This window comes from Macaca nemestrina, chromosome 2 (genome assembly GCF_043159975.1).
Source record: "Macaca nemestrina isolate mMacNem1 chromosome 2, mMacNem.hap1, whole genome shotgun sequence".
Classification (NCBI taxonomy): domain Eukaryota; kingdom Metazoa; phylum Chordata; class Mammalia; order Primates; family Cercopithecidae; genus Macaca; species Macaca nemestrina.
The window spans coordinates 141,938,990-141,966,682 of NC_092126.1; the positions used below are offsets into that span (position 1 = coordinate 141,938,990).

Consider the following 27,693-nt stretch of genomic DNA (forward strand, 5'->3'; position numbering starts at 1 on the left):
TCTCTAGGGTAAAAGAATAGTGATATATAACCTTGGATATTTCCATGTAGAAATCAAGTATTTTTCACTAAGTTGATAAATGTATTCATATTTGACAAACACAAAACAATTTGAGTTTATCTGTAAGATCCCAATTGAAATCTGAATTGCATGACTACATTACTGGACTTATATATAGCTCCATTGGACCCAACAGAGCATCCTAGTTCTCCAGCCTGAATAAAACATGGTCATCAAAAACATATTCACTTTACTCACTTTATTCATAATGTCTAATTCACAGCGAAGTCGTTGGATAGCACTGCCAATTTTAAGGAGCTGAATTCTCAATACATCATCAATAGGAAGACAAGCAGCTACTCTGTAAGAAAAATCTTCAAGACATGGTTTTTCAAGTTTTAAACTTAAGAGTCAGACAAGCATCAGACAACTTACAAATCAGATAATGCCCTTTTGAAATAAATCCTTCTCTATAAGGTTACACATTTCATACATGTATAAACAATATGAAAATATACCAGCTGTCAAACACATACTTTTCAGAAGCTCTAAATTTAACTTCTTTTCCTATACTTTTTTTGGTAAAATCCTTTTACGTTAAACGTGAACTCAAATCCATGTTAGAAGTTATTTGCCAAGAGACTAGAAAAATATAACTAAACTATACCTTATAAACAGATGAAGAGAGTTTATGTAATTAAGGCAAGTCCTGGAACTACAGTCACTTGTTTTAAAGGCACCTTAAAGAACACAGAAAGGAATCCTCACGCTCAGGAAGTGTTTTTGGATGACAGCCACTTCCTGCAATTTGTCTGAAATTGTCTGAAATTGGAGTGTTCACAGAATATAAGGATTTTATTGCAATTAATTTTGAAATACTCATTTTTTTTTCAACTGCTCAAAGGAAGTTATGCTTTTCAGAATTAAAATGTTTTAATCAGTCTAAAAAAAAAAAACCCAAAACTAAAATATATGATTTCATCCATTAGAAAGCTATTTTTTTTTACAGCAAGACATCCCAGGCCCCAGGCAGTAAACTAACTTCATACCTATTGGATTTGAAGGAAGAGAATCATCTTTTAGATTTTCATCCCATTCACGTAGCTGTTTCTTGATTCTGTCCATTAAGGTTTCCTTGTTTAAAATAAAGGTATAATCTTGTTTAAAATAGAGGTATAAAGGTATAATAATCAAGTTCATGGACTTATTAAAATCTACTATTAAGCTTTTCAACTCTTAAAACTAACACATTGGCAGCAATTTAAGTAATCACTCAGCCCCATCTCAGTCCCAGTTTAAATGCCTCCATTTTCTTATGCAGCAATGATCAAGCTCCAGCTCCTTTGCCCAGCATTAAGTCTGCCTTCCAGCCTTTTCTCACTCACTGTCTTATCCCAGCGGTATGTGCTCCCAACTCCCTTGCAGATTGCTCTGTTCTATGCCCCTGCTTGGAACTGGCCTCTCTTCTGCCTTCTATTAGGCCATTTCTGACTCAGTCCATAGGGATTATGGCACCTATAAATTGCACTAGCACCTGCTATCTACATACCTTACTTGGCACCTATTTACTACATAATTTTCACAAGCATATGCAAAACATATGCAAAAACACTCATATATTGTGTCTTTGTAATTGTTTAAAAGCTGCTAAAAAGCAGAGATCAACTGCAGTTTCCTTTAGTATTGTGCATGCTGCTGAGTGTTCCCAGGACTCCAGATTAGTGGGCAGTGATTCATTAAGGGAAATGGCTAGCATTTATTGAATGCCCGCTATGCACACCAACTACAATAGCTACCACTATATCCATTTTACAGGTCCTTGGAGAAGTAATTTGCTCCAGGCCCAGAGTAAATGACAGACATCAGACTCTGAAGTCAGTCTCTGATCTGAAATCCAGATTCTTTAAACCATTTCAACACTGTCCCTTACTTAGTTTTGCAAAATGTGGCAATGCCTAGTGTTCAATTTTAAGGAGCAAAACCCCTCATGGATGCATTACTTAATAGACTAATGATCAAGAGATGTAAGTTAATATATTTGTTTAGAGAAAAACCAAAACTGTTATAGATGGATGCTTTCATGTTCTAAATGTAACTATCACCCAACCCAACAAAATTTCACGTGCTTAGTAAAACTCTAAAAACGTCTTATGATAATTTTTTCTTTTAAGACAAAGTCTTTGCTCTGTTGTCCAGGCTGGAGTACAGTGACACAATCTCAGCTCACTGCAGCCTTGACCTCCCAGGCTCAATCAATCCTTCCACCTCTGCCTCCTAAGCAGCTGGGACTATAGCCGCATGCCACCACACCCGGCTAATTTTTGTATTTGTAGAGATGGGGTTTCACCATGATGCCCAGGCTGGTCTTGAATGCCTGGCTTCAAACAATCCATCTGCCTTGGCCTTCCAAAGTGCTGGGATTACAGGTGTTAGCCACCACTCTTAGGATATTTCGTTCTTAAGTTATAAGGCACTAGAAACTGGAAAAACTAAACCTTTTTTAATGACCCTTAGTTATGACATGGCCTACCATATATAAAGTAAATTTAAGGTAAGTTACTTACAGCATCATATAAGGAATATAGCCAGCGAGGCCATGAAGTTAGATTTGCACAATGAAACTTTCTCTGAAAACAAAACAAAAAAAGGCACTTAAAAAACCCCACAGAATAAAGATTCTAATACTGCAAGAGCAACATCTAAATGATTTTGGCCTAGGAAACCATCTAATTTTAAAAAGATAAAAAATTTTGTAGATAATCCCATAATGTGACTATGAAGTGTGAAATCATGCTTCTATATCCTTCAAATATATAGTAGTAACTAGAATCTTAATTCCTATTTAAAAAGGTCAAACATTAAAATTTCAATGCTGAAGACAACTTTGGGAAGATAAATGTGAAGAGTAAACACCATACTTCTATTATGACCATGTTAGTTGCCTTTATACTAGTAATTACTTGTCCAGTATCTGAAGTGAAAACCTCAAAATACAATCCAAACTGTTTTTGTGTAAAAACTTTAAATGAGAACCAACTGAATCACTATAAGGGCAAACATAAGAAGTAACAGAATCCCAAGAAGGATAAAATATTTATACACTTGAGACTTCATGATGAAGTTCCTCATTTCATAAAACTCAAAGAAAGGGGAAACCGATTATATATGACCTCCATTTGTAACTGAAATCCAAACAGAACCATGCCTTAGTCCATATACAAATGTGAATTGTACTTAATTTCTGTAGAATTTCAGTATTTGAGGGGGAGACTCAATATTGTTAAGATGTCAGTCCTCAAATTACATATTCATTGCAATACCAGTGAGAATGGAATTTATAAGTTTAAAGTTCGTTTGGAAAAATAACCGCAAAAATAACACACAAGTTTTGAAAGAGAAGCAATGGTCTATAGGACACAAAAATGTTACTGAAGGGGTGCACTGCAGCAGTGCTAATAGCAACAAATTGGAAACAACCTAAACATCAATCAAAAATAGAGTGAAATACGTTAGAATATGTTTATACCAAGGAATGCTCTGCAAGTGATCAAAGAACAAGGTATAGCAGAATATAAAGAATTATCACATTTTTCTCAAAACAAAACCTACATATGTACAAATCTTTGTAATTTCACTGTAAATAAAATGTTAATTGACATGTGACATGACACATTAAAGTGAGAGAAAAGGAATAAGGTAGATCAAAAGGCACTTTTAACAGACCAGAACAAGAAAAACAAGGTAACATTTAACAAAACAAGTGAAGACCCTACTCCTGCACCTGCAAGATCAAATGACTAGGTATGTTTTCATATGCTGAATACTTACCCTACATATGTTTCATACCTAATCATTTGATCTTGCAAGTGCAGGGGTAAGATCTGCAGGAAACGTGGGAACACAGCACACATAAAAGGGACTTGGGACTGAGCTGATAGCTGGAATTGTGCTACACAACTGTATGATGTGCTACACCACTCACACCCTATACTTACCTACTACCCCGATCCTATTCTAGCTATGTTAGTTTGGTGCAAAAGTAACTGCGGTTTTAATAGAAGACTAGAATCTGAGAGACAATGTTATTCTATTCCATGCTGTTCAAATATGGGAACTTTCATTATCAAAGGGAATGTCTTATTACCAGGGATGTTCAGAGCTCTCTCTCAAGTGGACATACCTGTTTTCAAATATTTTAGGAGTTGCAACATGGAAGAGGACAGACTTGTTCTAAAACACGACCTACAGCTCAAAACAAAGGATTCCTTAATGAGAAACATTTCTGGCTTAATATAATCCTTATATTTGAGACTATGCAAAGATCAGCCGTCCCCAACCTTTTTGGCACCAGGGAGCAGTCTCGTGGAAAACAATTTTTCCAAAGATGGGGTGGAGGATGGTTTTGGAATGATTCAAGTGCATTACATTCATCATTAGATTCTCATAAGAAGCATGCAATCTAGATCCGTCACATGCGCGGTTCACAATAGGGTTTGTGCTCCTGTAAGACTTTGTGCTGCCACTGATAAGAGGTGGAGCTTGGCTTCACTTGCTTGTTCACCACTCACCACCCGCTGTGTGGCCCGGTTCCTAACAGGCCACAGACCAGTGCTGGTCTGTGGGCCAGGATTTGGGGACCCCTGCCAAAGGTGATTTGAGATGGCCTCCTACTGTGTGCTGTGGTAGTGGTTAAAGCCTGAGGAGTCAGACTATGAGACCCTTCGGGTAATCTCCAATAAGTTGTCCTTCACTTTTAAGACTAAATATCTAATGGTAAGATTATTGTCACAGTCCAGTTACAGAATTTTAAAAAATACTACCAAGAGCACATCAAGTAGCTCTGAATCTTCAGGAACAGCAATGGCAACCATTAGTATTGTGCCAAGAACTTCACATTTCTTATAAGACTATTCTAAGGTTAGTAGTTTATTATCTCCATTCTAAAGTAAGGGAACAGGCACACAAGGATGCTATAACTTGCCCAAGGTTACAGACTCAGTAAATAGGAAGAAGTTAGGATTTGTATACAGGGAGTCTGAGACTCTAATCATCATTCATTCAACAAATACTGTGAGTGCCTGATAGGGTTTGGCCATGTCCCCACCCAAATCTCATCTTGAATGGTAGTTCCCATGATCCCCATGTGTCGTGGGAGGGATCCGGTGGGAGGTAATTGAATCACGGGGACAGGCACCTCCATGTTTCCCTCATGATACATGTGAGTTCTCACGAGATCTGATGGTTTTATTAAGAGGGTTTTTCCCCTTTTGCTTGGCACTTCTTCCTGCCATCATGTGAAGAAGAACATGTTTGCTTCCCCTTCTGTCATGATGGTAAGTTTTCTAAGGCTTCCCTAGCTATGCTGAACTGTGAGTCAAATAAAACTCTTTTCTTTATAAATTACTGAGTCTTGGGTATGTCTTAGCAGTGTGAGACCAGACTAATACAATGCCTAACACGTGTCAGGCTATTTTTTATACATTTAGGCTATGCCAGTGAATGAAAGAAAAACCAACAAAATTCACTGCCCTGTGGAGCTTATATTTTAGAGGGAAGAAGCTTACTAACTTATATGTTCTTAGAATTACAAAATGACAAAGACCCAACTGAAAGTTTCAGTTTGGCTGACTGACACACTCCTCATTCAGTTATTAAAATATACTTCACTTATCAGAATGGTTACTTTTATAATACAAAAAAAAAAGTAAAGTGTACTACAAAAGTGTAATTTCATTTGGCACCTGTGTCAAGAAAAAGAATCTGAAATAATTATAAATTTCAAGTATAAAGAATAAAATGCGGCACACTAGCATATTAAGAGCAATGCACTGGATCAGGCATTCACTCTGCCACCATGCCCATGAGCAAGCTACAGTTTCAGGTAGCTTCTTTTCAGGGTCAGAAGACCTCCAAAATTCTTTATCTGGAGCATCCTGACAGATTCAAATATGCATAATCCATCCTTAATATTTGTGATGTATGTTAGTTAGACACACGGAAGAGACATATACGAGAAAACATCAGCTAGCTTTTACAGAGCAACTGCCAAAATTTAAGACATTTCAACATCCTCAAATTTAAGAGTCCCATTTAGCTTTCTGGCATAATAGGAAAGGCTCCTGTCTTATATCTGGGTAAAATGGATAAGTTCTAGCAATTTATAGTTATTCTTTAAATATATCAATACCGTGATTGATGTCATAAAATGGTTGTACTTCAAGAAAATTTTAATACTAGCCAAAAAGTTTAGGCACTTAAAAGTGACCAATGACTGATTCTCCAGCAAAGTAGTATTCACTCTGGGAACAGGATTTACTACTGAAAGCAGGCATAAAAGCCCTTAAAATGAATCTGTTACCTGGAGGTAATCTATCACAGTCCTCCATTTTTAAGCCTCATAACTATGGCTTCAGCTTTGCCTCCCAACAATGTAGAATGTTCACAAAATGTGAAACTCCATTTAAGTGACTCTTTGAAGTGCAATGAAAATGGAAAGAGTAATGTGAAAAGCTAAACATAAATAGTAAATCACTACCACTGACTTCCTTTATATAGTGACTAAAAGTGGTCACTTACTGTGTTAAATCCTATTATAATCAGCAATGTAAATGACAGAAATAATTTATACAAATAATTAAAAAGTTACCAGTTTTTGTTTCCTTTCATGAACCAAATTCCTACATGGTAATAAGAACTGGAATGGAATGATAAGCTCTTTTTCCTGCTCCTGAGGCTTATACGCTAATGATAGATATACAAGTGCACATACAATATGTATGCCTGGGAAATGACCAGACTTTCTGAGGAAGCACCTGACTATACATAGCCTAAGATTTCAAGACTTTTCTTCTTTATATAAAAATAGTCAATAAATGTTACTGTTCTTACTATTTCTATCCTGGAACAAGGTCAAACAGATTCTCAAGTTCACAAGGACATGTTCATCAACGGTAGTCACTGACAAGCTTGACAAAAGAGCAGTGAGGGGCTTACCACCCCTATTTTTATTTACACAGATTATAAAGTGCCAACATTTACAACAATATGATGATGGCACACAAGTAGACCAAAAGAGAAGAAAAGTAAAATAAACATGAATTTGGTCTGTGACAACGATGGGATCTCAAATCAATGGGGGAAAATATAGACTATTCAAAAAGTGGTAGTAGGACAACAGGGAGCCATCTGGAAAAAAGTAAAGTGGAATTTATACCAAGATCAACTACACAAGGATCAGAGCTTTCCACGGAAAAGCAATGAAACCACAGTAAGTATACAAGAAAACATGAGACATTCCTTTGCATGGGAACATCATTTTTGGCTATGATTTAGAATATAGAAGCATTAAAAATTAAACTATATAAGAACAACAAAAATAGTTCTGTATGACAGAGCACACCAAAAACAAAGTTAAAAGGTGAAAGACAAACTAGGAAAAATGTTTGGAACTCATTAATTACAGAGACTATAAAGCTTACAAAGAGCTCCAAGAAATCAACAAGCCAGTAGAAAAATGGGCAAATACTTTATAGAAAGGAAACACAAACTGCTCTTACAACAAAATGCTTACCCTTGCTCTCAGAAATTAAAATTGAACCTTCAATGTAATATATTTCACTTATCAGATCAGCAAACATCAGGTTTGACACTACATTGCCTGTGAGGCCATGATGAAATAATGATAATAAAAACAAGTACAAACACCTTAAGTATTTTGAAAATAACTCATTATTATTATTACTATTATTATTATTATTATTATTTGAGATGGAGTCTTACCCTGTCACCCAGGCTGGAGCGCAGTGGCACGATATTGGCTCACCACAACCTCCACCTCCCAGGTTCAAGTGATTCTCCTGCTTCAGCCTCCTGAGTAGCTGGGATTACAGGCGTCCACCACCATGCCCGGCTAATTTTTGTATATTTAGTAGACATGGGGTTTCACCATTTTGGCCAGGCTGGTCTTGACCTCCTGACCTTATGATCCACCTGCCTCGGCCTCCCAAAGTGCTGGGATTACAGGCGTAAGCCACCGTGCCCGGCCTCAAAATTATTTTTAAAACTGACAGAATTATAAATGCATTTACCCTGTAAGCCAATAACCTCACTCTTCAAAAGTTATCATAAATACTTACCTATATAAAAGATCATTTGTACATGTTATTTAGTACAGATCTATCATCAGTATGGTACTGGTTATACAGTGTATCCATACAAAATAATTCTGTGCAGCTTTAAGAATGAGCAATGCTCTATAAACTAATACAAAAGAATCTCCTGTAAGATACACTGTTAATAAAAAGGTATGTATCCTTCTATAAAAGAAAGAAATAAGAACATTTGTATCTAGATAAAGAAAATTAGGAGGAGATTTAAACACTAATCTGAGAGATTATGTGTGAGGCCCCTGCCCTTCCAAATTCGTGCTCAGTTCCTCCCTGCTCTATGCCATAAACAGGAAGTTCAGCAGAGGCCAGAAAGATGAGCACCAATTACTTTCTTAATATCTATTTGTTTCTCATTTGACTTAACATTTCATACTCAGCTCTTTTCTGATTAACACAGTAAGCCTTGATGTATGAATAAGCAGGTGGTCTGGGCAAGCAGGGAATATACTTAGAAACATTTAAGTCATACTCCAAACAGGTTTAAACAAAATTTCCTCTTTTTTTAGGGAGATTTTTACTGTAGGGGGATTCTCAAATCGCCCTACAGTAAACCAGTGAATAGAGAAAGGCACTGTGATGGGAAAAGAAGCAAACAGTTTCAGAGCTCGAATTCCAGAACAAGAAAGGTCTCTAGATGGAATGGGTTTTGAAAGTGTTTCCTAATTACACTGGCCTAACTCCTTAATCATGAGAGACACGTGCTGAATATTCTCTAATGCTTCCTTGTCAGAATGGTAGATAACACAGGAACACTTCCAGAAGTTTAAATAATTTTATTTCATGTCATTTGGGATGTTTAGGTTTCCATGGCAAATGCTGTGTGCCGTTTCAAGGTTAACTGAATACATCTCAGGAAGACTACAATCCTGGATCCTTTAAGTTCCTTTTCTGCAGGAAAAGTGTGTGCCAACCTTATTAGCTTGAGTGAGCTTACAGTCATGTAAGCATCTCCCAACTCTGACCATTTTAATTACTAAGACATGGAGACAGAACACACATATGCTGTGCTTCAGATTATGGTGGGATGGACAAGTCAGATACAAGCAAGCTCTATGAAGAAAGGAATGAATTGAACCTTGTATCTGTCTAAGGACAAGCACTATTACATAATCCAGCCCCATGGTAAGCTAGCGTCCCACTAAAGGTGCAGCGTGCCAAACCACTCAGATGGTCCCACTGCATATGGAGTTCCTACCAAAGATATCTGCCATCCCCTTTCCCTGTTAGATTCCTTTTTGATGCACACAGAATGGCTCTAAGTGGTTTCTCTAAAGCAGAACAGAGTTTGTAGGTCACTTGGAGTCCAAAATAGATCAGCTAGCAGTTTCTCTTGGCCTAGTGATCTAGATTCCAAATTTCAGAACCTAAGAAATAACCTGACATATATGGGATGGAGATATCTGTATCACCTAAAACTTCTTAGGCCTTCTCATTCCTTAGCATCTTCTCTTTAGCCCTTGGCAACTCTGAATATGAAAATAACCAAGGGCTAATTAAGACGAGAGGAAAAGCTCAGAGGATCTGAACCCAGGCAAATACATGCTTCTTTGGTCTTCGCAGCTCTATGTTTTCTTGCCTTGTTAAGCCAGTGGCAACCCCGTTGTATGGGACAAATTTGGAATGTAATGTAAGCAAGGTGCTTTACCCATAGAACAGGAAGAATTTAAGCAGTAACTCACATAAAAAACAAATTTAAATAGCAGTCTTACTTGCTTAGCCCAAGTTCAGGTTTAAGATTGCAGGATCCTACGGGCAGGTCACAGAACTAGCTGCACAGAACACTTAAGTCAGGAAGTAACTACCACTGCTCTCACCTATACTTAGAACTTTGCAAAGAAGAGTTAATTTAGGATTTTTAATGGTTAAGAATTTTTAACCCATCTTGGTGTGGAAGAACTATTCTATATACCCAAATACTTAATACAGGCATACTGCGATTCAGATACTGCCTTTTTTTCTTCTTTTTTTAAAACAAATTGAAGATTTCTGGCAACCCTGTTTCAAGCAAGTCTATCAAGTCATTTTTCCAATAGCATGTGCTAATTACCTGTCTGTGCCATATTTTGGTAATTCTCACAATATTTCACACTTTTTCATTGTTATATGTTATGATGATTTGTGATTAGTGAACTTTGATGTTATTATTGTAACTGTTTCGGGGCACCACGAACTGCACCCATTTAAGACAGTAAACTTAACAAATGTGTTTTGATTGCTCCACTCACCAGCCCCTCCATCTCTCTTTCTCTCCTCAGGCTTCCCTACTTTGAGACACAACAATATTGAAACTAGGCTAATTAGTAACTCTACAATGGCTTCTAAGTGTTCAGGTGAAAAGAAGAGTAGTCACACATCTCTCACTTTAAATCAAAAGCTAAAAATGATACAGCTCAGTGAGAAAGGCATGTCAAAGCTGAAAGAGGCCAAACGCTAGGTCTCCTGGGGCAAATAACCAAGCTGTGAATACAAAGTGCTACTCTGGTGAAAGCCAAAAAGCCTTATTACTGATATGGAGAAAGTTTTAATGGTCTGGATAGAAGATCAAACCAGCCACAAATTTCCATTGAGCCAAAGCCTAATCCAGAGAAAGTCCCTAAATCTCCTTTCAGGGGCTAATAGCTGGTGACTTTAAGTTAAAGCCAATGCTCACTGGCCATTCCAAAAATCTTAGGGCCCTTAAGAATGATGCTAAATCTACTCTGCCTGTGCTCTGTAAATGAAACAAAGTCTGGATGACAGAACATCTGTTTAGAGCATGGTTTACTGAATATTTTAAGCCTGCTGTTGCGACCTACTGCTCAGAAAAAAGACTCTTCCAAATATTACTGCTCATTGACAATGTACATGGTCACCCAGAAGTTATGATGGAGATATACAAGGAGATTAATGCTGTTTTCATGCCTGGTAACAAAATTTCTATTCTGTGACCCATGGATCAAGGAGTTATTTAGACTTCCAAATCTTATTATCTAAGAAATACTTTTTTTGTAAGGCTATAGCTGCCACAGATGGTGATTCCTCTGATGGATCTGGAAAAAGTAAATTGAAAACCTTCTGAAAAAGATTCACCATTCTAGGTGCCATTAAGAATAATCAGGATTCATGGGAGGTGGTGAAAACATCAACATTAACAGGAATTCAGAAGAAGTTTACTCCAACCCTCATGGATGACAATTTTGAGGGTTTCAAGCCTTCACTGAAGGAACTGTGGATGTGACAGAAATAAAAAGAGAACTAAAGTTAGAAGTGGAACCCAAACATGGGTCTGAATTGCTGTAATCTCATGATCAAACACGGATTAGGAGTTGCTTCTCATGGATGAGCAAAGAAAGTGGTTTCTTGAGAAGAAATCTGCTGAAGATACTGTGAATGTTGAAATGACATGAAGAATTCAGAATATTACATAAACTTAGTTGATAAAGCAGCAGCAAGTTTTGACAGGACTGACTCCAATTTTGAAAGTTCTATTGTGGCTTAAATGCTATCAAACAGCGCTGCATAGGGATCTTTTGTGAACGGAATAGTCAATCTGTGGGGCAAACTTCATTGCTGTCTTAAGAAACTGCTGTAGTCACCCCAACCTTCAGCAACCACTACCCTGATTAGTCAGCAGCCATCAATAGCAAAACAAGACTATCCACCAGCAAAAAAGATTATGATTCACTGAAGGCTCAGATGATTGAATTTTTTAGCAATAAAGCATTTTTAAATTTAAGGTATGTACATTGTTTTTTAGATAGAATCTTATTATACATGTGATAGACTACAGTATTGTGTGAATAAAACTTTTATATGCACTGGAAAACCAAAAAAACTCATGAGACTCACTTTATTGTGATACTTGCTTTATTGCAGCGGTTTGAAACTGAACCTGCAATATCTCCGTGGTATGCCTGTACCCCCTGAAAAAAAATATCTAATATGAAATACACAACTATGTGAATATTGAGATGACACATAGGGAACATCTTGATGCAGTTACCTTGCCACATATTTCAGTAGCAAACCAGTGCCAAACATACTTTTAGGCACTAAATGACTTAATATATTCCAAATCTACTCCTTGGGGGGCCACATACTGACAGTGATCACTGACATACTTATTTCTACAGTAACATTTAAAATGACTATGGAAGCAAAATTTCCCACAGTTCAAAGAAACAAGGGCAAATGCGTATTTAAAGTGTCTGTATCTGGTATAGGGAAGAAAGTATTGCACGGTGATATGATCTGGTTGTGTCCCCACCCAAATCCTATCTTGAATTGTAACTCCCACAATTCTCACATGTCATGGGAGGAACCCAGCGGGAGGTGACTGAATTATGGGGGTGGGTCTTTCCTGTGCTATTCTTGTGATAGTGAATGAGTCTCACGAGATCTGATGGTTTTAAAAATGGGAGTTTTCCTGCACAAGCTCTTTTTCCCTGCCACCATCTATGTAAGACATGACTCGCTCTTCCTCGACTTTCACCTTCTGCCATGATTGTGAGGCCTCCCCAGCCATGTGGAACTTTTAAGTCTAATAAACCTCTTTTTTTGTAAATTGCTTAGTCTTGGTTATCTCTTTATTGGCAGCATGAAAATGGACTAATACACACAGCTATACAAAAGCTGCCTGTTAAGGCAGTATCAATATTATTAAACATTAAAAAATACTAGTTTCAAGGTTGTTTGGGAGTCTTAAAGCAGTCTAATTATATCTTCATTAGAATCTTCCTTAGAAACACTAGTCAAAACACACTGTACCATGAAACAGATCAGTTAACTGAAATAAAGATAAGACCAGGAAGTCCTATAGATACCTGGTTATAACCCTCATGCTCATCAAGTGCCCATTCTGCACAAGTTTTCGTGGAAAACTGGAAGAATTCTACAGTAAGAGCAATAAAAGTTTGGTACAGTAACTAGTGTATAAGTCCACTTCATTAATTATCCATAATAATTTACGTTAAATTGGAAATCTGTATTTACATTAAAATATTAAATCCTCATGACTTAACAAAGGGATGATTAATACAGAACTTTTAAGGTTACAATGGAAACAGTCTTTCCATATTAAAGAGAAAAACCTCAAAAAGCCCAATTATTCTAAATTTAGAAACTAGTAATCTTTTTCTTTAGGTAGCAATTATAAATATTAACTATACTTAAAAGTGCACATCTCACAAATGAATAGAAACAGGTTCCCTCAATTTTTTTTTCCACATGACAATTATGATTTAGTGAAAGGATATAACATAGGAATTAGTGCCTAAACAAGCAACATTTTTAAAGAGCACCTAGTCTCAAGTCAATTTTTGTGATGTCAACTGCGTTTCATTAAAACACATAGCAAAAGAAACCTTTTCTCTCTGATCTGGAAGAAGAAACAGACTCTACTTTTCTACTACTACTCTACCCCAAATAAATCCTCCCTTCCTTAAGATAATGGATGTTTATGATTCAAGAGCCAAACATCTAATTTGATCATAGTTTAATAACCAATTCCCACGGAATTAAAAATCATAAGTGATTAATATAACCAATAAGCATAATAACAAGGATATCTTACAGCTGTGTGACATTTTATTGTGTTTGTAAACTGCTTTTACATAAAATAGCTGCCTGTGCAATTTTTAGAGGGTCCAGCTATGATCAAATGTAGCTGGAATACTGCCACACAAGGTGTCTGGGGAATGAATCATGAGAGTTGTGTTTCTTTCTTAAAACAGGAAAAAAACAATCTATCTTCACTTTTTGAAGATGCATAAAAAATTAGTTTCTCACCTTCTGGTATTTCTGCCACCATTTATATGAACACTGGTCTTCCCTTGAGACAGGTTTTGAAGGAAATATCTGGCACTTATTGAGGGATTCTAACTGAACTGCAGACATGGTTGAAGGCAACACACATTCGGGAAGAATTTGCACTTTAGCTTGCTGGATTCTAAAATAAAGAGAACCAAGCATGGTATTCATTTCTAAAATCGACTAAAACTATAAGTTTCTAAACAGTGATAATTTTAAATACTATGATTTTCCAAGTTTTATCTTTTAAACATTCATCAAATACTGATGTTTAGATATAGAAATTTTCAGAAAATAATTTTATTTCATAAATCATACCAAAGTTAAAACCAAAGATAGCCTAAGGTATGGATTTTCAATGTCACTGTGGAATGGAAAGGGAGATCTACACATTTCAGATAAATACAGAGTCTATAAATGAAACAAAGTTTTAAAAAACCAACATACAACTAACTACTGCTTGATACTTCTAATTTCTTAAACATTCTTTAGACACCCAAACTCTTCTATCCCCCCACTTCTTATGCTGCTTAACTCTTACATCTATCCTTTCCCATAAGTCATCTGAGTAGAGAAAGGAAGAGAAAAATCAAGAATGCATTTACATGGATGAATTAAAATAACACTAGGGAATTACATGCAATCTTTCTGTATGCATTCCTTTTCACATTAAAAGTTTATCTGTACAGAGGATCAAACTATACATTAGATTCTTAAAAGTTATTTAAAATGTCATAATAAAGTCTTTTCCAAAATGCTACTTGAGAATATCATAATTGCAAATATCTGATGAACTAGTGCAAACAGGAAGGTTGTATGCATGAGCTATCTTCCTGTGAGGCGCTGTATCTCTTAGAGTGTAGCTTTTTAAATGTAGAATATGTAACTATATTCAAATGCTAGTATAAAACACTGTCAGACTGACAAAGTCAAATATATTAAAAGTCTCTGCTTTATTAGTTATACTTAAGACTTCTAAAGTAGTCTTTCATAATAACCCCTGTTTGACCACAAAATATTATGGATGAAATTCTGACATTTTACTTATTTATTAAAAGGAAAAATAGCTGAGTGTGTTAGAAAGTACCTAGGTTTAATTTAATGATAATAGTAGACTCACTCTACCAACTTTATTTCCTTCCTGCAAACTCATTAGAAATACTCAAAAAATTTGTCTACATGATTTGGGAAAATGTTAAAACATTTTACTATAGTCAAACTATGGTCAAGTGTTCTTATGTTACTAGAGCTCATTAGAAACAAAATCTCAATTTCCTTCACCTGATTCATGAACACAAATAACTTGTTAATTATATTACGAAGACAAAAGTATATACCATCCTATGGAAATTTTTAGAAATCTGATTCTTCTTTAAGGTTATAGGAAACTGAATTAAGAATTTTGCTTTACCAAACTATTGTGTAAGATTTGATTATGATAAAAACAGTAACATTATTGATCCCGTGGCTTACAGATCATGTTAACAGTCTGCAGTACAAGCTGTTTGAATTGCCTTGAAGGATGAAAGAATGCTCTCCTTTACCTGGTTAAACACGGCCAGGATCCACTGCATACGCAGTGGCTGGTTCTCCCAGCAGCTGAGTTTTGTTTTTAACATAAGCTAGTTTTTTTTCTTTCCAACCTGTTTATCAGAGTTGTTTTGTGATTAGAGCAACATAATTTATATAAATGTTATAAAAACCAGTGAAATATGAGTACAACAATAAAATTGCTTCAAGGAACATTAAGTTGAGACATAAAAAAACTGCTTTCAACTTAGGTATATGCAACTTTAATAGGAAAAAAAAAGCACAAATCTGGAAAATTTCTGCACTCAAATTGCCTTGTGACTATCTTTAGAATCCCTCTTTAAAGAAAAACTAGCAGTATAAACTGCAGATAATATACAATGAAAGTGCTAGAAAGTCTGCAGTCATCTCCAATGTGCAGACCTGCTTCAATTAAAAGACGTTGGTCTCTCCTAATGAAAAATGAATGAATTTATACATTTTAAGTTAAAATAAAATGTTTAAGCTATATATGTGTAACATTTTGTGATTTCCAGCTTCAACTAACTTTCTGACTAACAATTACTGGTCTCAGTCATGACAGGTAAGAGATCTTCTCTTGTGATGCCAACAGGATATCAATCCCCTCCTCCTCTCTACATGCTAACAAGTAGGAACTTCTGAAGAGTCCTATGTCAATGAGACCTGTGTTTTTACTAAAAAGAAATTTCTTTGTGTTCAGAAGATGCCCTTCCTGCCGCCCCGCCCCCCACGATTCTGGTTGTTGTATACTTTTTTTTTTGAGATGGAGTCTCACTCTGTTGGCCAGGCTGGAGTGCAGTGGTACAATCTCTGCTCACTGCAACTTCTGCCTCCCAGGTTCAAGTGATTCTCATGACTCAGCCTCCCGAGTAGCTGGAATTACAGGCACCATGCCCAGCTAATTTCTTTTATTTTTAGTAGTGATGGGGCTTCACCATGTTGGTCAGGCTAGTCTTGAACTCCTGGCCTTAAGTGATTCACATACCTTGGCCTTCCAGAGTGCTGAGATTACAGGTATGAGTCACCACACCTGGCCTCTGTAGTGTACTTTCAATAAATGAAGTGTCATTTAGGTAAAAGACAAACGGATATTTTTATTTTTTATTTTTTTTTAGTTTTCTATATGCTTATTTCTCTAAAACAAATGAATATTAAATATTTTACTGGAGAAAGGGAAGGTGGCTTGAGTTTCAAATGTGCTATGAAGAAATCCTGGTATAAGGGAAGGAGTACCAGTTTGGAAGTCAGGGGACCTAGAACCAATCAGGTCTGTCGCTTATTTGCTGTTTAGGCAAATTACTTAACCTCTCTAGTACTTGGCATTCTGATATAGAAAAAGAGGAGACTGCACTAAATCATCTCCAGAATTTCTTTCATTTCACCACTTCCAGTGAAGGTGGTTACAGGGCCAGAGAAGTAGTGGAGCCAAGAGAAATCTCATTCCACAGAGGCCTTTTAAATGAAGACAGACATACCCTTATGAGAGATCTTAATAATGGGTCTACAGAATACTAGAGAGAATGTGTCCTTTCCAAGTCTTATCCGCCTGTATCAGTTTGATAGTAATCTTTTTTTCTCCTTTGAGATGGAGTTTCCCTCTTGTTGCCCAGGCTGGAGTGCAGTGGCACGATCTTGGCTCACCGCAACCTCTGCCTCCCGGGTTCAAGCGATTCTCCTGCCTCAGCCTCCCAAGTAGCTGGGATTATAGGCATGTGCCACCATGCCTGGCTAACTTTGTATTTTTAGTAGAGATGGGGTTCCTCCATGTTGGTCAGGCTGATCTCGAACTCCTGAGCTCAGGTGATCGTCCTGCCTTGGCTTCCCAAAATGCTGGGATTACAGGCATGAGCCACTGCATGTGGCCTGATGTTAATCTTTACTAGAGTCAAGCATTCATTCCTTGTCTTGTTTTCAGAGTTAACGATATACTGCCATCTTGTGTTCAATAGTTTTTCCACAATCAAAACTCACTAATGTCAAGACAGTCTGAGAAATATACTTTTCCCCAAGTCAACTTTCCTTTATGGTTTCTAGAATAGTATTCACAATTGAAATTGTATGAAGTAAGAAGTACTTTAAAAATGGAACTGTTAGCAAAATCCACAGTAACAAAACAGTTTTCTAATTATCATAATGCAGACCACCCCCAGGAAATCATTCTTTCATTCATTTATATAACATTTATGGTCCTAAAAGTAAAACATAAATAAGTCTTGGTCATTGTTCTTAAGCAGGTTATCTATCGAGGGAGACAGACATATAATCCCATCAGGACAGGGCAATGTGGTAAGGCTATCAAAGTGTGCACAATGAATGTTCTGAGGAAGTACCTGGAGAGAACTAAACACCCTAAGAGCTCTGGCAATCCCATCTCACATTCCTCTATGCTCTCTTTAGCTCCAAGGAGCTGTCTGACATGTCAACATTTCCATAATTAAAAAATATATAGGAATGCCCACCATGTGAACAAAACAGACAAAACGTTCCTGCCCTCATGCTGTTCACATTCTTTTTTCAGTCTTAATCCCCACCCCACCAAATAAAAACCCCAAAATACTCAGAACTTCCATGTGTTCAGAAGATACTACCTGGGCAACACAGAGGTCTGATGAGATTTTCAACTCTGGGTATAAATTGGAAACCAATTCACTAGTACTTGTATTGTGTACCAGGACTGTGTATCTGTAAGACCTCAGAGGTGATGTGCCACAGTTGAGAAGCACTCCCTTAAGAGATAATATCCAATGATCAAGGCAAATGCTTTACTTTGTTTCCTTTTTAAAAGAGGATAAAATAAGATAAACTGGACTTTTCTGTGTCTGCTTTAATGTGCATCCCTTGAATTTGTGCAAAACCCAGCCATTCGAGCTATGTCAAAATGAGTAACTGCTGAAACAGTACACTCAGGGAATTTCTAAATGTCACAAGGCACATAGACTACAAGTATTTATTGATCACTTATTATGTAAATAGCATTTCTGGGTGATATAAAATTCACACTGGAGAAGGACACTAAATATAAATGGCTTTTATAGCTCAGATGGAGCAGTTGGCAGATGTAACCCGTGTGGCTTTCAAACATCATAGCAATGCTACAAAAACCACAGCTGTCCTGGTGAGCACACAAACAGCTCACAAGCCTGTGGTCTCCCTATCCTCTTATGCTCTGAGAGGCCTTCAATCCTAAAGAAGCCAAGTCCCAAACAGCACCTCCCTTTGGATTTACATTACTATTCTCAAACCTGGAGAGACATTAGAATCACCTGAAAATCATTTTTAAAAGATGCTGCAGCCTCATCACTCTCTGGAGATGGGAGATGAGGTTGAAACTCAAGCTTCTATAGTTTTAAAAGCTTCCCAGGTGATTCTGATGCATAGCAAGGTTGGAAACCACTGGGCTATACCTTAGAAGGGAAAGAGAACAACTAGTTAAAAGTTACAAAATCTGAAAGGTCAGTAGAATAAAAAAGTACAAGAAAACTATTTCATTATAAAACATTCACAGAGCATTAAGGTGTATGTTATTTCTTACCCATCTGACTGTGTTCTTAGCTCAAGGACTTTGAACCTTTGTCTTCCAATTGCTTTCACTTTCACTATCTCAATTCCAAAATCCTGTTCTTCTCGATAGGCATATATCTCTGCTGTTGTTCCAAACTGTGCTTCCCTTTCCTGTATATTGCTTCCAAGACAATTTTAAAAGGAAAGAATTTTGAACATTTGAGTTTTAAATATATGCAAAGTATGCAAAAGCAATACATATGGGTAAACAATTTATAGACTCAACCCTTACTACAAAGCTAGTATAATTTTATTTATTTATTTGTTTGAGACGCAGTGTGGCTGCGTTACCCAGCCTAGAGTGCAGTGGCATGATCTCAGTTTGCTGCAACCTCTGCCTCCCAGGTTCAAGTGATTCTCCTGCCCCAGCCGCCTGAGTAGCTGGGATTACAGGCACACACCACCACGCCTGGCTAATTTTTGTATTTTTAGTAGAGATGGGGTTTCACCATGTTTGTCAGGCTGGTCTCAAACTCCCAACGTCAGGTGATCCACCCGCCGCGGCCTCCCAAAGTGCTCGGAGTATAGGCGTGAGCTACCGTGCCTGGCCAATTTTATTTATTTTTAAATCACATGGGGGATACAGAAGGAGGATTCAGGAAGTACGATTAGAGAATTTTAGGAAAAGAATAGATTTCTAGTCATTGAAAATAATTTAGAACTTACAGGGGTTTAAACTCATTTCCCAAACCAAACATTCTTTCACTCTGTCAAATGACTTATCATTTCTGCTGCTTACTGGCAGCACTGTACTGGGGTGGGAGCTTCCTGTATGTATTTCCTGCCTCTACTGCAGATTTCCTTTATTTGCCACGGGATACTTAACATTCAGCTTCAATTTAAAGGGTACAACCTATGAATTTTGAGAGACAAGGAAAGAAAAGACCACTCTTTTGGAAAAGTAATCCTTTAGGTTAAAATAAAAAAGCACTATTTCTCTTTAATAAAGACAGTTATTGAAACCAAGATTCCAGAAATGTTTTTCATCAAATATAAATGATTAAAAATTTTTCAAATACCAGAAAGTTAAATTGTGTATGAAGGTGTAGAGCTGAGTTAGATGGTAATTAAATGAACAAAAATACTCCAACTTGCACTATGAAACTTCTACTTAACCAAACTCCTAACCTCACATTCTTACCCAACCTCTCCTGTACATGCATAATAACAGCCTGCTTTGGCTTCAACAATGACCACCGCAACTACCCATGAGAGGAAATGTATTAAGCAAATGGACTCTAATATTTTACCTGTATGCAAGAACAGCAAAAGTTCTATCTTTCTGAATTAAATTCCGCACCATACTGACTTCTTGAGGGTGAAAAAGCTGAAGAGGCAATGTCTGTCCGGGAATCAGGATCATCATCACCTGTGGCAGAACTGGAATCACCTGACAGCTGTCATCATCGTGCAAAGTCCTGCCATGAAATTCTTCCATATCAGCGCCTAGGTACTATTTAAGAACATATATAGGTACAGCGTCATGATCGATATGTAATAAAAATATAAGCTCAACAGACTAAAGAGCAAATCACATTAAAAGAAATACAGGCCAGGCACAGTGGCTCACACCTGCAATCCCAGGACTTTGGGAGGCCGAGATGGGCGGATCACCTGAGGTCAGGAGTTCAAGACCAACCTGGCCAACATGGTGAAACCCTGTCGCTACTAAAACTACAAAAATTAGTTGGGTGTGGTGGTGGACGCCTGTAATCCTAGCTACTCAGGAGGCTGAGGCAGGGGAATCACTTGAACCCAGGAGGTGGAGGCTGCAGTGAGCCGAGATTGTGCCACTGCAGTCACTCGAGCTTGGGTGACAGAGCAATGCTCTGTCTCAAAAAAAAAAAAAAAAAAAAAAAAAATACAAATGGGGTTACAAACACTTAATAAATGTGGTATATAAGCATCCCATGTGAAAATATAATTTTTAATCTAACTTTAACTCTTAGAAGAATTTCTAATCTTTTATGAAGAATATCTCACAAACACAGAAATTCAAGAATTTTTTAATACAAAGTATTTTATTTTTACCAAGAAATATCTCTACGTCCAAATATCACAAACAGCAAGTAAAAAATGTATGTTCAGTAACACTCTAGTACCTAGAAGTACAGAGAAGTATTTAATAGCTCAATTACTAGAAAGACTATAAAGAGCAACAATTCTTCAAACAATTCCACCACAACATAGTATTAAGCTTCTTCAAAATTATAGTTAAATGTTTATCTACTGGCAAATAGCCCATGTCCTCATCCACAATTTCTGATATCTAGTAATACAAATATCAGTCACTTGTTTTTATGAACTTTTATCTACATTTAAATGTGTATCTATTATATTAGATCTATCACTAAATTACATACTGTATGTGATGTTGGCAGACTGGTGTCAAAATTTATGATGTTTGGTTTTTTGGCTTCTTTACTATCCTGGTCTTCAACTTCCATTTCATCTTCTTCCTCACTCTCTGCTGTAAGAGTAGAATATTGTAAGAAAAAAAAAATGAATGAAAACCTTTCAAACACATAATTCCTTCTTCAAAAAAGGGGTACTTCTAAAACCACATGCATTTGGTAAACTCTACAGTACTGTGAAGAGGCAGTCAGAGGGCTGGGGTCTATGCTGGGCTCTGTCAGTAGCTATTTTTTTTTTTTAAGTCAACTGTGAATTTTAGAATAGTTTAACATTTATAGAGAAGTTGCAAAGATAATACAGAGTGCTCCTGTATGTCACACACCCTTTTCCCCTATAGTTAATTTATATCAGTATGGTACATTTGCCACAACGAAGGAATCAGTCTTGGTACATTACTATAACTAAACTTCACATTTTATTTGGATCCCCTTAGTTTTTATCTAATCTTTTTGTGTTCCAGGATCCCACATTACATTTAGTTATCATGTTTCCCTACCCTCCTCTGGGCTAGTGTGGTTTTCAGACTTTGCTTGTTTCTGAGTTTTGAGGAGTACTGGTCAGGTATTTTGAAAAGTATCCCACAACTGGGTTTTGTTGATGTAATTCCCATGATTAGACTGAGGATACGTGTTTCAGGGAGGAAAAAGTGAAGTGTTGTTATTCTTTTGTTTTTTAGAAATGGGGTCTGTCGCCAATGTGCTGTTTTTATTACATATCAAGCCTACATATTATGAACTAGTCCTGCTATTAACCTTGATCACCTGGTTAAAGCAGTATATGTCAGGTTTTCCCACTATAAAGTTCCTTTCCCCCTCCTTTTCACATTATACTTTTTGGAAGCAAATCACTAGGTGTAGCCTCCACTTAAGCGGTGATGAGTTATGCTCCACTCCCTTGAAAGGGAAATACCTATATACGTTATTTAAAATTCTTCTATATGGGAGATTTTTCTCTTCTCCCTCACCAGAAACTAATTTTAACACCTTAGACAACTCATTCTGCCCAATTAAATTTTAGTTTCCTCATCTGCAAAATGATAGGCTTAAACACGTCAACCTCTAACGTTCTCTCAAACTCTCAACTTCAAAGAGTTCCTACATAAGTAAGAAAAGAAACCAAAGCAGGCAAGATCTGTTAATTAAAACAGAGAAAGATAATCTGGCAGGAAGAATTTCACAGCATTTTTCTAATGATAACATTTCCGTGGCTGTCACTACATTATTTTAAAGTGAAGGCCAGGTGTGGTGGCTCACACCTGTAATCCCAGCACTTTGGGAGGACGAGGCAGGCAGATCACTTGAGGTCAGGAGTTCAAGACCAGCCTGGCCAACATGTTGAAACCCCATCTCTACTAAAAACACAAAAATTAGCCGGGTGTGGTCGCAGGTGCCTGTAATCCCAGCTACTGGGGAGGCTGAGGCAGGAGAATTGCTGGAACCCAGGAGGCGGAGGTTGCAGTGAGCTGAGATTGTGCTACTACACTCCAGCCTGGGTGACAGAGCAAGATTCCATCTCAAAAGAAAAAAAGAAATTTTTGCAATCATTTTCATACTATTTTGCTTAGTAATTTTAAATTTAAAAATAAAGTTGCATGAAGCATAAAACATTTTAGAAGAACGTCTTAGAAAACTAGATGTTACCAATGACAGCAAAGAAAATTAGAAAATGCTACACAATACAAATGCTATTATACTAACTGTGAGTCTGTCCGTTTCATACAAACTATGAGTAAATTTCCTATCCTAGACCAGTGATTCTCAACCACAGGTGATTTTGCCCCTCAGGGGATATTGGTTGTAATAACTAAGGGAGTCTGACTGGCATCTAGTGGGTAGAGGCCAAGGATGCAGCTAAATAGCCTACAATGCAAAAGACAATCCCACCCAAAGAATTCTCCAGCCCAAAAGTCAAGTGCTGAGGTTGGGAAACCCTGGCCTAGACTAACAATAAAGAATTACTGAATCTCATTTCTCACCTCCCAATTCCTGTATTTTTAAACACCCCAAATAAACTTCTAAATCAATAAAATGTCAATACAAAATAATCATTTTTTTCCTTTACATATCATTATTTAAGTCAAACCACCTGTAGCCAGGTCCCTGACAGAAAACAAAAATGTTTTTCAATATGGTAACTGCCTTGGACTTTCTATTCATTGTTACAATTTCCCAGATATAAAACTTTGTCAAAAACAGAATTACTTCAACTTATATGTAAATAGTCAATGCTCTAACACTTCATACAAATTTTCCTTGGAACATGTAAGTTTCACCAAAAGATAAAAAAGGGCAATCTAAATGGATGAGAAAAATATTCTGTATCAAATTCTTTGTATTTCCAACGCTGACAGCATGGCTATCACTTGGCATGCAGCACGATCCACTTTATTGCTCTACTACAGAAAGTTTAAAAGATAAATTATTAGCTCAAAGGCTGGAATTAATATTGTTAAAAATTTACATTTTAACTCTTCTGACTCCTAGTCTCTAAATAATTTCTTTAGTAACTTTTTTTTCATAAATATGGCTAAAACCCACTTTCCCATACTCAGTTATGTTTATTGTTTCATTTGCCTAGGATAAATTCTTCACATCTCAACTATAAAGCTTTCTGTTGCAACTTAGAGGACTTATTCTTCAGAACAACTCATACTACATGGAATTATGGAAAGTCCAATGTTTTCCTACAAATAAAATTTACATAATTTGGAAAGGCATTATTGCTATATCTACATCATCTCTGGGCCCTCTCCCGATGTTTTTCTGAAACACACACACACACAAAACACGCTGACTGTTCAGAGCTATCACAGTGAAGTCTGATGACTCATCTCATGCAGAAGCACCATGTGAATGCCGACAGAACATCAGTATCCTTCCTCTTCTATTTACCATTCTCCCTGAAACACCGGATTTGGCACAGAGAGTAGGGCTAATGTCTCTGAAAAAACAGCTCAGCTTTCCATCAAAGGCTGGCACACTTACCCTTGTGTCAATTCAGCTAGGATGGCTTCAAGAACAACCACTGACTATGGTTTATTTTTATAGAAAAGTTCTCTCCTATATGGTGGGCGTGCACTCAGTCTCTTCCATGCTGCTACTAGTGGACAAATTAATCTTCCAAGCATAGATTTCCTTAGGCAATTACCTGAAACCGAAAACTGTTTCTTGGCAATCCACGGGAAAAACCCCAAACACACTGGCAAGAGATGCCAGTTTCCCAGCAACTTAAACCCAATCTACCTCCTAGGCCTTATGTTCCACAATCATATCCTAAATATGTGCTTTTGGATGTCTCCTGATCTACCTTGAAAGGCTTTTTCCCAGCTCCTCTGACCCTTGAACAACTTCTGCCTCTGAAGAACCACAATAGCATTCATTTATCTGGCCCTAAATCAACTGCCTCTGCAGTTGATTTATGTTTAGTTATATTCTCAGCAGCCCCGCCTAGACAGTAAACCTCAAGTATCAGATTGTGTATTTATCTCTCGTTTCATCTCCACAACACCTAACATACTTGATTAACCAAGGGACTCAGTTAATAGTCTCAAGTTTGGATGATACGCCTTTTGGAAAGCATCTCTTGAAAGGCATTGCATGAGAAGTTTATACAATATTCCATGCCTTTTTTTTTTTCTGTTCAGTATTTCAACACAAGGCCAAAGTCTAAACATTTCACACAACATACAGGAAAAAGAAAAACTAAGTATCTCTGATAAAGCATAATCGTACATGCCTGAGAAAAACAGACCAACAATAAGAAAAACAAAATAGAGAAGGGATTTAGAGATATAATGACAGACACACCCGGGATGGAATCCTAACTCTGCTGTGTGACCTTGCGCAAGTCACTGAACTAATCTGCAATCCAATACTCGCTGATCAAATCAGAAACTGAAAAGTGATGTGGAAAGGATTAAAAGGCGAAATGCAGGCAAAGCGTTAAGTGCAAGGCTCGTAACACGGTTAGTGCTTAGTACATGTTAGCTGTCACTCTTATTAAAAGGAAGGAAACCAGCAAAAGTAACAGCTGTGAATCTGACCCAGCCCTCTAGTTCCAGAGCATTTCCTAGGAGCTACACTCAGGACACAGGGAGGATGGAGAGGATGAGTTTCCTGTTCTTAAGAGCAAACGTCCCCCGACACCCTGGCTCACGGCTCGGGGCAACAGAGCAGCGAAGAAGGTGCCGCGACTCCATCGCTGGCCAAGGGCCGACGTGAAGCAGTCTCCTGGTGCGGCCCTGCTGGGCTAGCTGGCCAGTCTCGGCGCCCCCACACCCGCCTCCCAGGCCCAGCTGCACCGTTAGCGGCTCCGGGCCTCGCCGCACTCCCGACTACAGGGAACTACTCCGGGCGGTTACCAGGTAAGAGCGGCAGGTGATTGCCCATGTTGTGCGCAGCGTCCTGCTGATCTCCTTCGCCGGCCATGTCTGTTTACCCGCAAAGGAGGCTGGGACAGGGCGGTGCCGGAGACTCCGGGGGAGGGTCTGCGTCTTGCCGCTGCCGCGCACCGGGGCCACAGCGCCCCCTGGCGGCCCCAGAGGAGCAGACGGCGGCGCGTACCCAGGCCTGGGAGTGATGCCCTAGGCGGAAGGGACAATTACAGGCCTGCGCTCCGCACCAGGGACAGAACGCCGTTCCCCGCCATCCAGGGCTGAGTGCCCGGCGTACACGCTGCAGAGTCCTCACCTTGTTCCAGCCTTTAGCATGACTTATTTAATCGTACTATTTTGCATATGGAGAAACTGAGGCTGAGAGCCTTTAGTCTCCACCTTGTTTTTAAACGAAGAGGGTAGGGAGTAAATAGAAACCTGTTCATGCAGCAATAGTTTCAATTCTTAAAATATGAAGCATATATAAAATAAGCATATATGTGAAGGCTGGGGAAATCCATCAGTTATTCCGAGGGTGGTTAAATTATTGCTGATTTTCTTCAGTAGTTTCAATATATGTACATGTAACTTCAATAACTTCAGTAGTTTCCATATATGTACATTACATTACAAAATTAACAAGTATTAATCAGAAACCTCCTACTTGAAATGATGATCCACAGAATGGAAAACGCCTATAATTGGTAAATAAAACTGTCTAAATATAAACTAACCTACTCATTATGACTTCAGCTATGTAAAAACAAGTCACTGTGGCAAAAAAGAAATAAAGACTATGTAAAAAATGAAGATAATTCTGTTATAATGGTGGAGTTGTGACTGGCAAGATATTTGCTTTGGAGGGTGGACAAAAGTTTTCGTAGTGTACTTTCAATATCATTTTTTCGGCGAGGAAGGAAAACTGAAAAATCCTTAAATGAGATAAAACAGCTGAACATGGTAGAGGTGGTGGTGTGTGGAGGCTGAGAGGCAGCAGCAGCATTGCTCAACAGAAAAGTCATGGATCTGAGATTTGAAAAAATGATTTCAGAAAATTTGCCTCCCTGATAAGTTACAAGCGGAAAACTCCCTTGTGACAGAGGTTTGTGAATCATTCCTGTGTCATTTTGCCTCCTGTCTCCGAATCAGTCTGTGGTCTTGGTCAAATCACTTATGGCCTCAGGCCTCAATTCACCCGTTTGCAAAATAAGAATAAACCAAATAGTGTCTCCTATTTGTTCCAGTTAATAATGTCTGCAATATACGATTAGGTTAATAACAATTACACATACTACATAATGAGTTAACAGAGTTAAGGTGATCACTCCAGTCAATTGAAGGATGATTATATGCCACAATACCAGAACAGAACGATGAGGCAATGGCCGGTGTATGGGTGTGCGTGTGTGTGCACACGTGAAAGAGAGAACGCGGGCAAGCAGGGAGCATGCACTAAGTAATATGTGTGTGTGTGTGATGCTGTAGCATTATCAGTCTCATTATAGTTTGTAGAATTTCAATAACCTGTGCTTACCTGCAGCAGAATTTTCTTTATGCAAGCATCTGGCTTCTAAACAAGTAAGCTCTGACTTTCCAGTCGTTCTCCCCAGAGGTGATATCAGAGTTGTCTGAACCCTGGGTCAATCAAGAATTCTCTGGACAAGAAAGCACAGCTGTAAGCCTGGTGGAGTCCACAGATGTGGCTGGAAAAGCACTGTTTTTCTTTCTTCTTTTGTGCATTGCTGCAGATCACCAGACCTCACATCTGCGTATCTTTTACTCCCCCATTCTCCTCCTTTTCTCCCCTCTCTTCACATTCACCATCTGCTCCCTCCTTCA

The 27,693-nt window shown here is 37.8% G+C and overlaps 1 protein-coding gene across 1 annotated transcript in view; it reads right to left on the bottom strand.

Annotated features, from left to right (window-relative positions):
- The window catches only part of LOC105477610 (cereblon), a 35,171-nt gene extending 9,193 nt beyond the window's left edge, over positions 1-25,978 (bottom strand). Inside the window, exons 1-8 of the mRNA XM_011734156.3 lie at positions 25,843-25,978; positions 21,431-21,537; positions 20,318-20,520; positions 19,039-19,188; positions 13,935-14,094; positions 2,565-2,627; positions 1,050-1,134; positions 259-374 (exon numbers count right to left, since the gene is read on the bottom strand). Of these exons, the coding sequence (XP_011732458.1) occupies positions 259-374; positions 1,050-1,134; positions 2,565-2,627; positions 13,935-14,094; positions 19,039-19,188; positions 20,318-20,520; positions 21,431-21,537; positions 25,843-25,909 (951 nt within the window). The 5' untranslated portion in view covers positions 25,910-25,978. The remainder of the gene's footprint in view (positions 1-258; positions 375-1,049; positions 1,135-2,564; positions 2,628-13,934; positions 14,095-19,038; positions 19,189-20,317; positions 20,521-21,430; positions 21,538-25,842) is intronic.
- Positions 25,979-27,693: the final 1,715 nt, after the last annotated feature.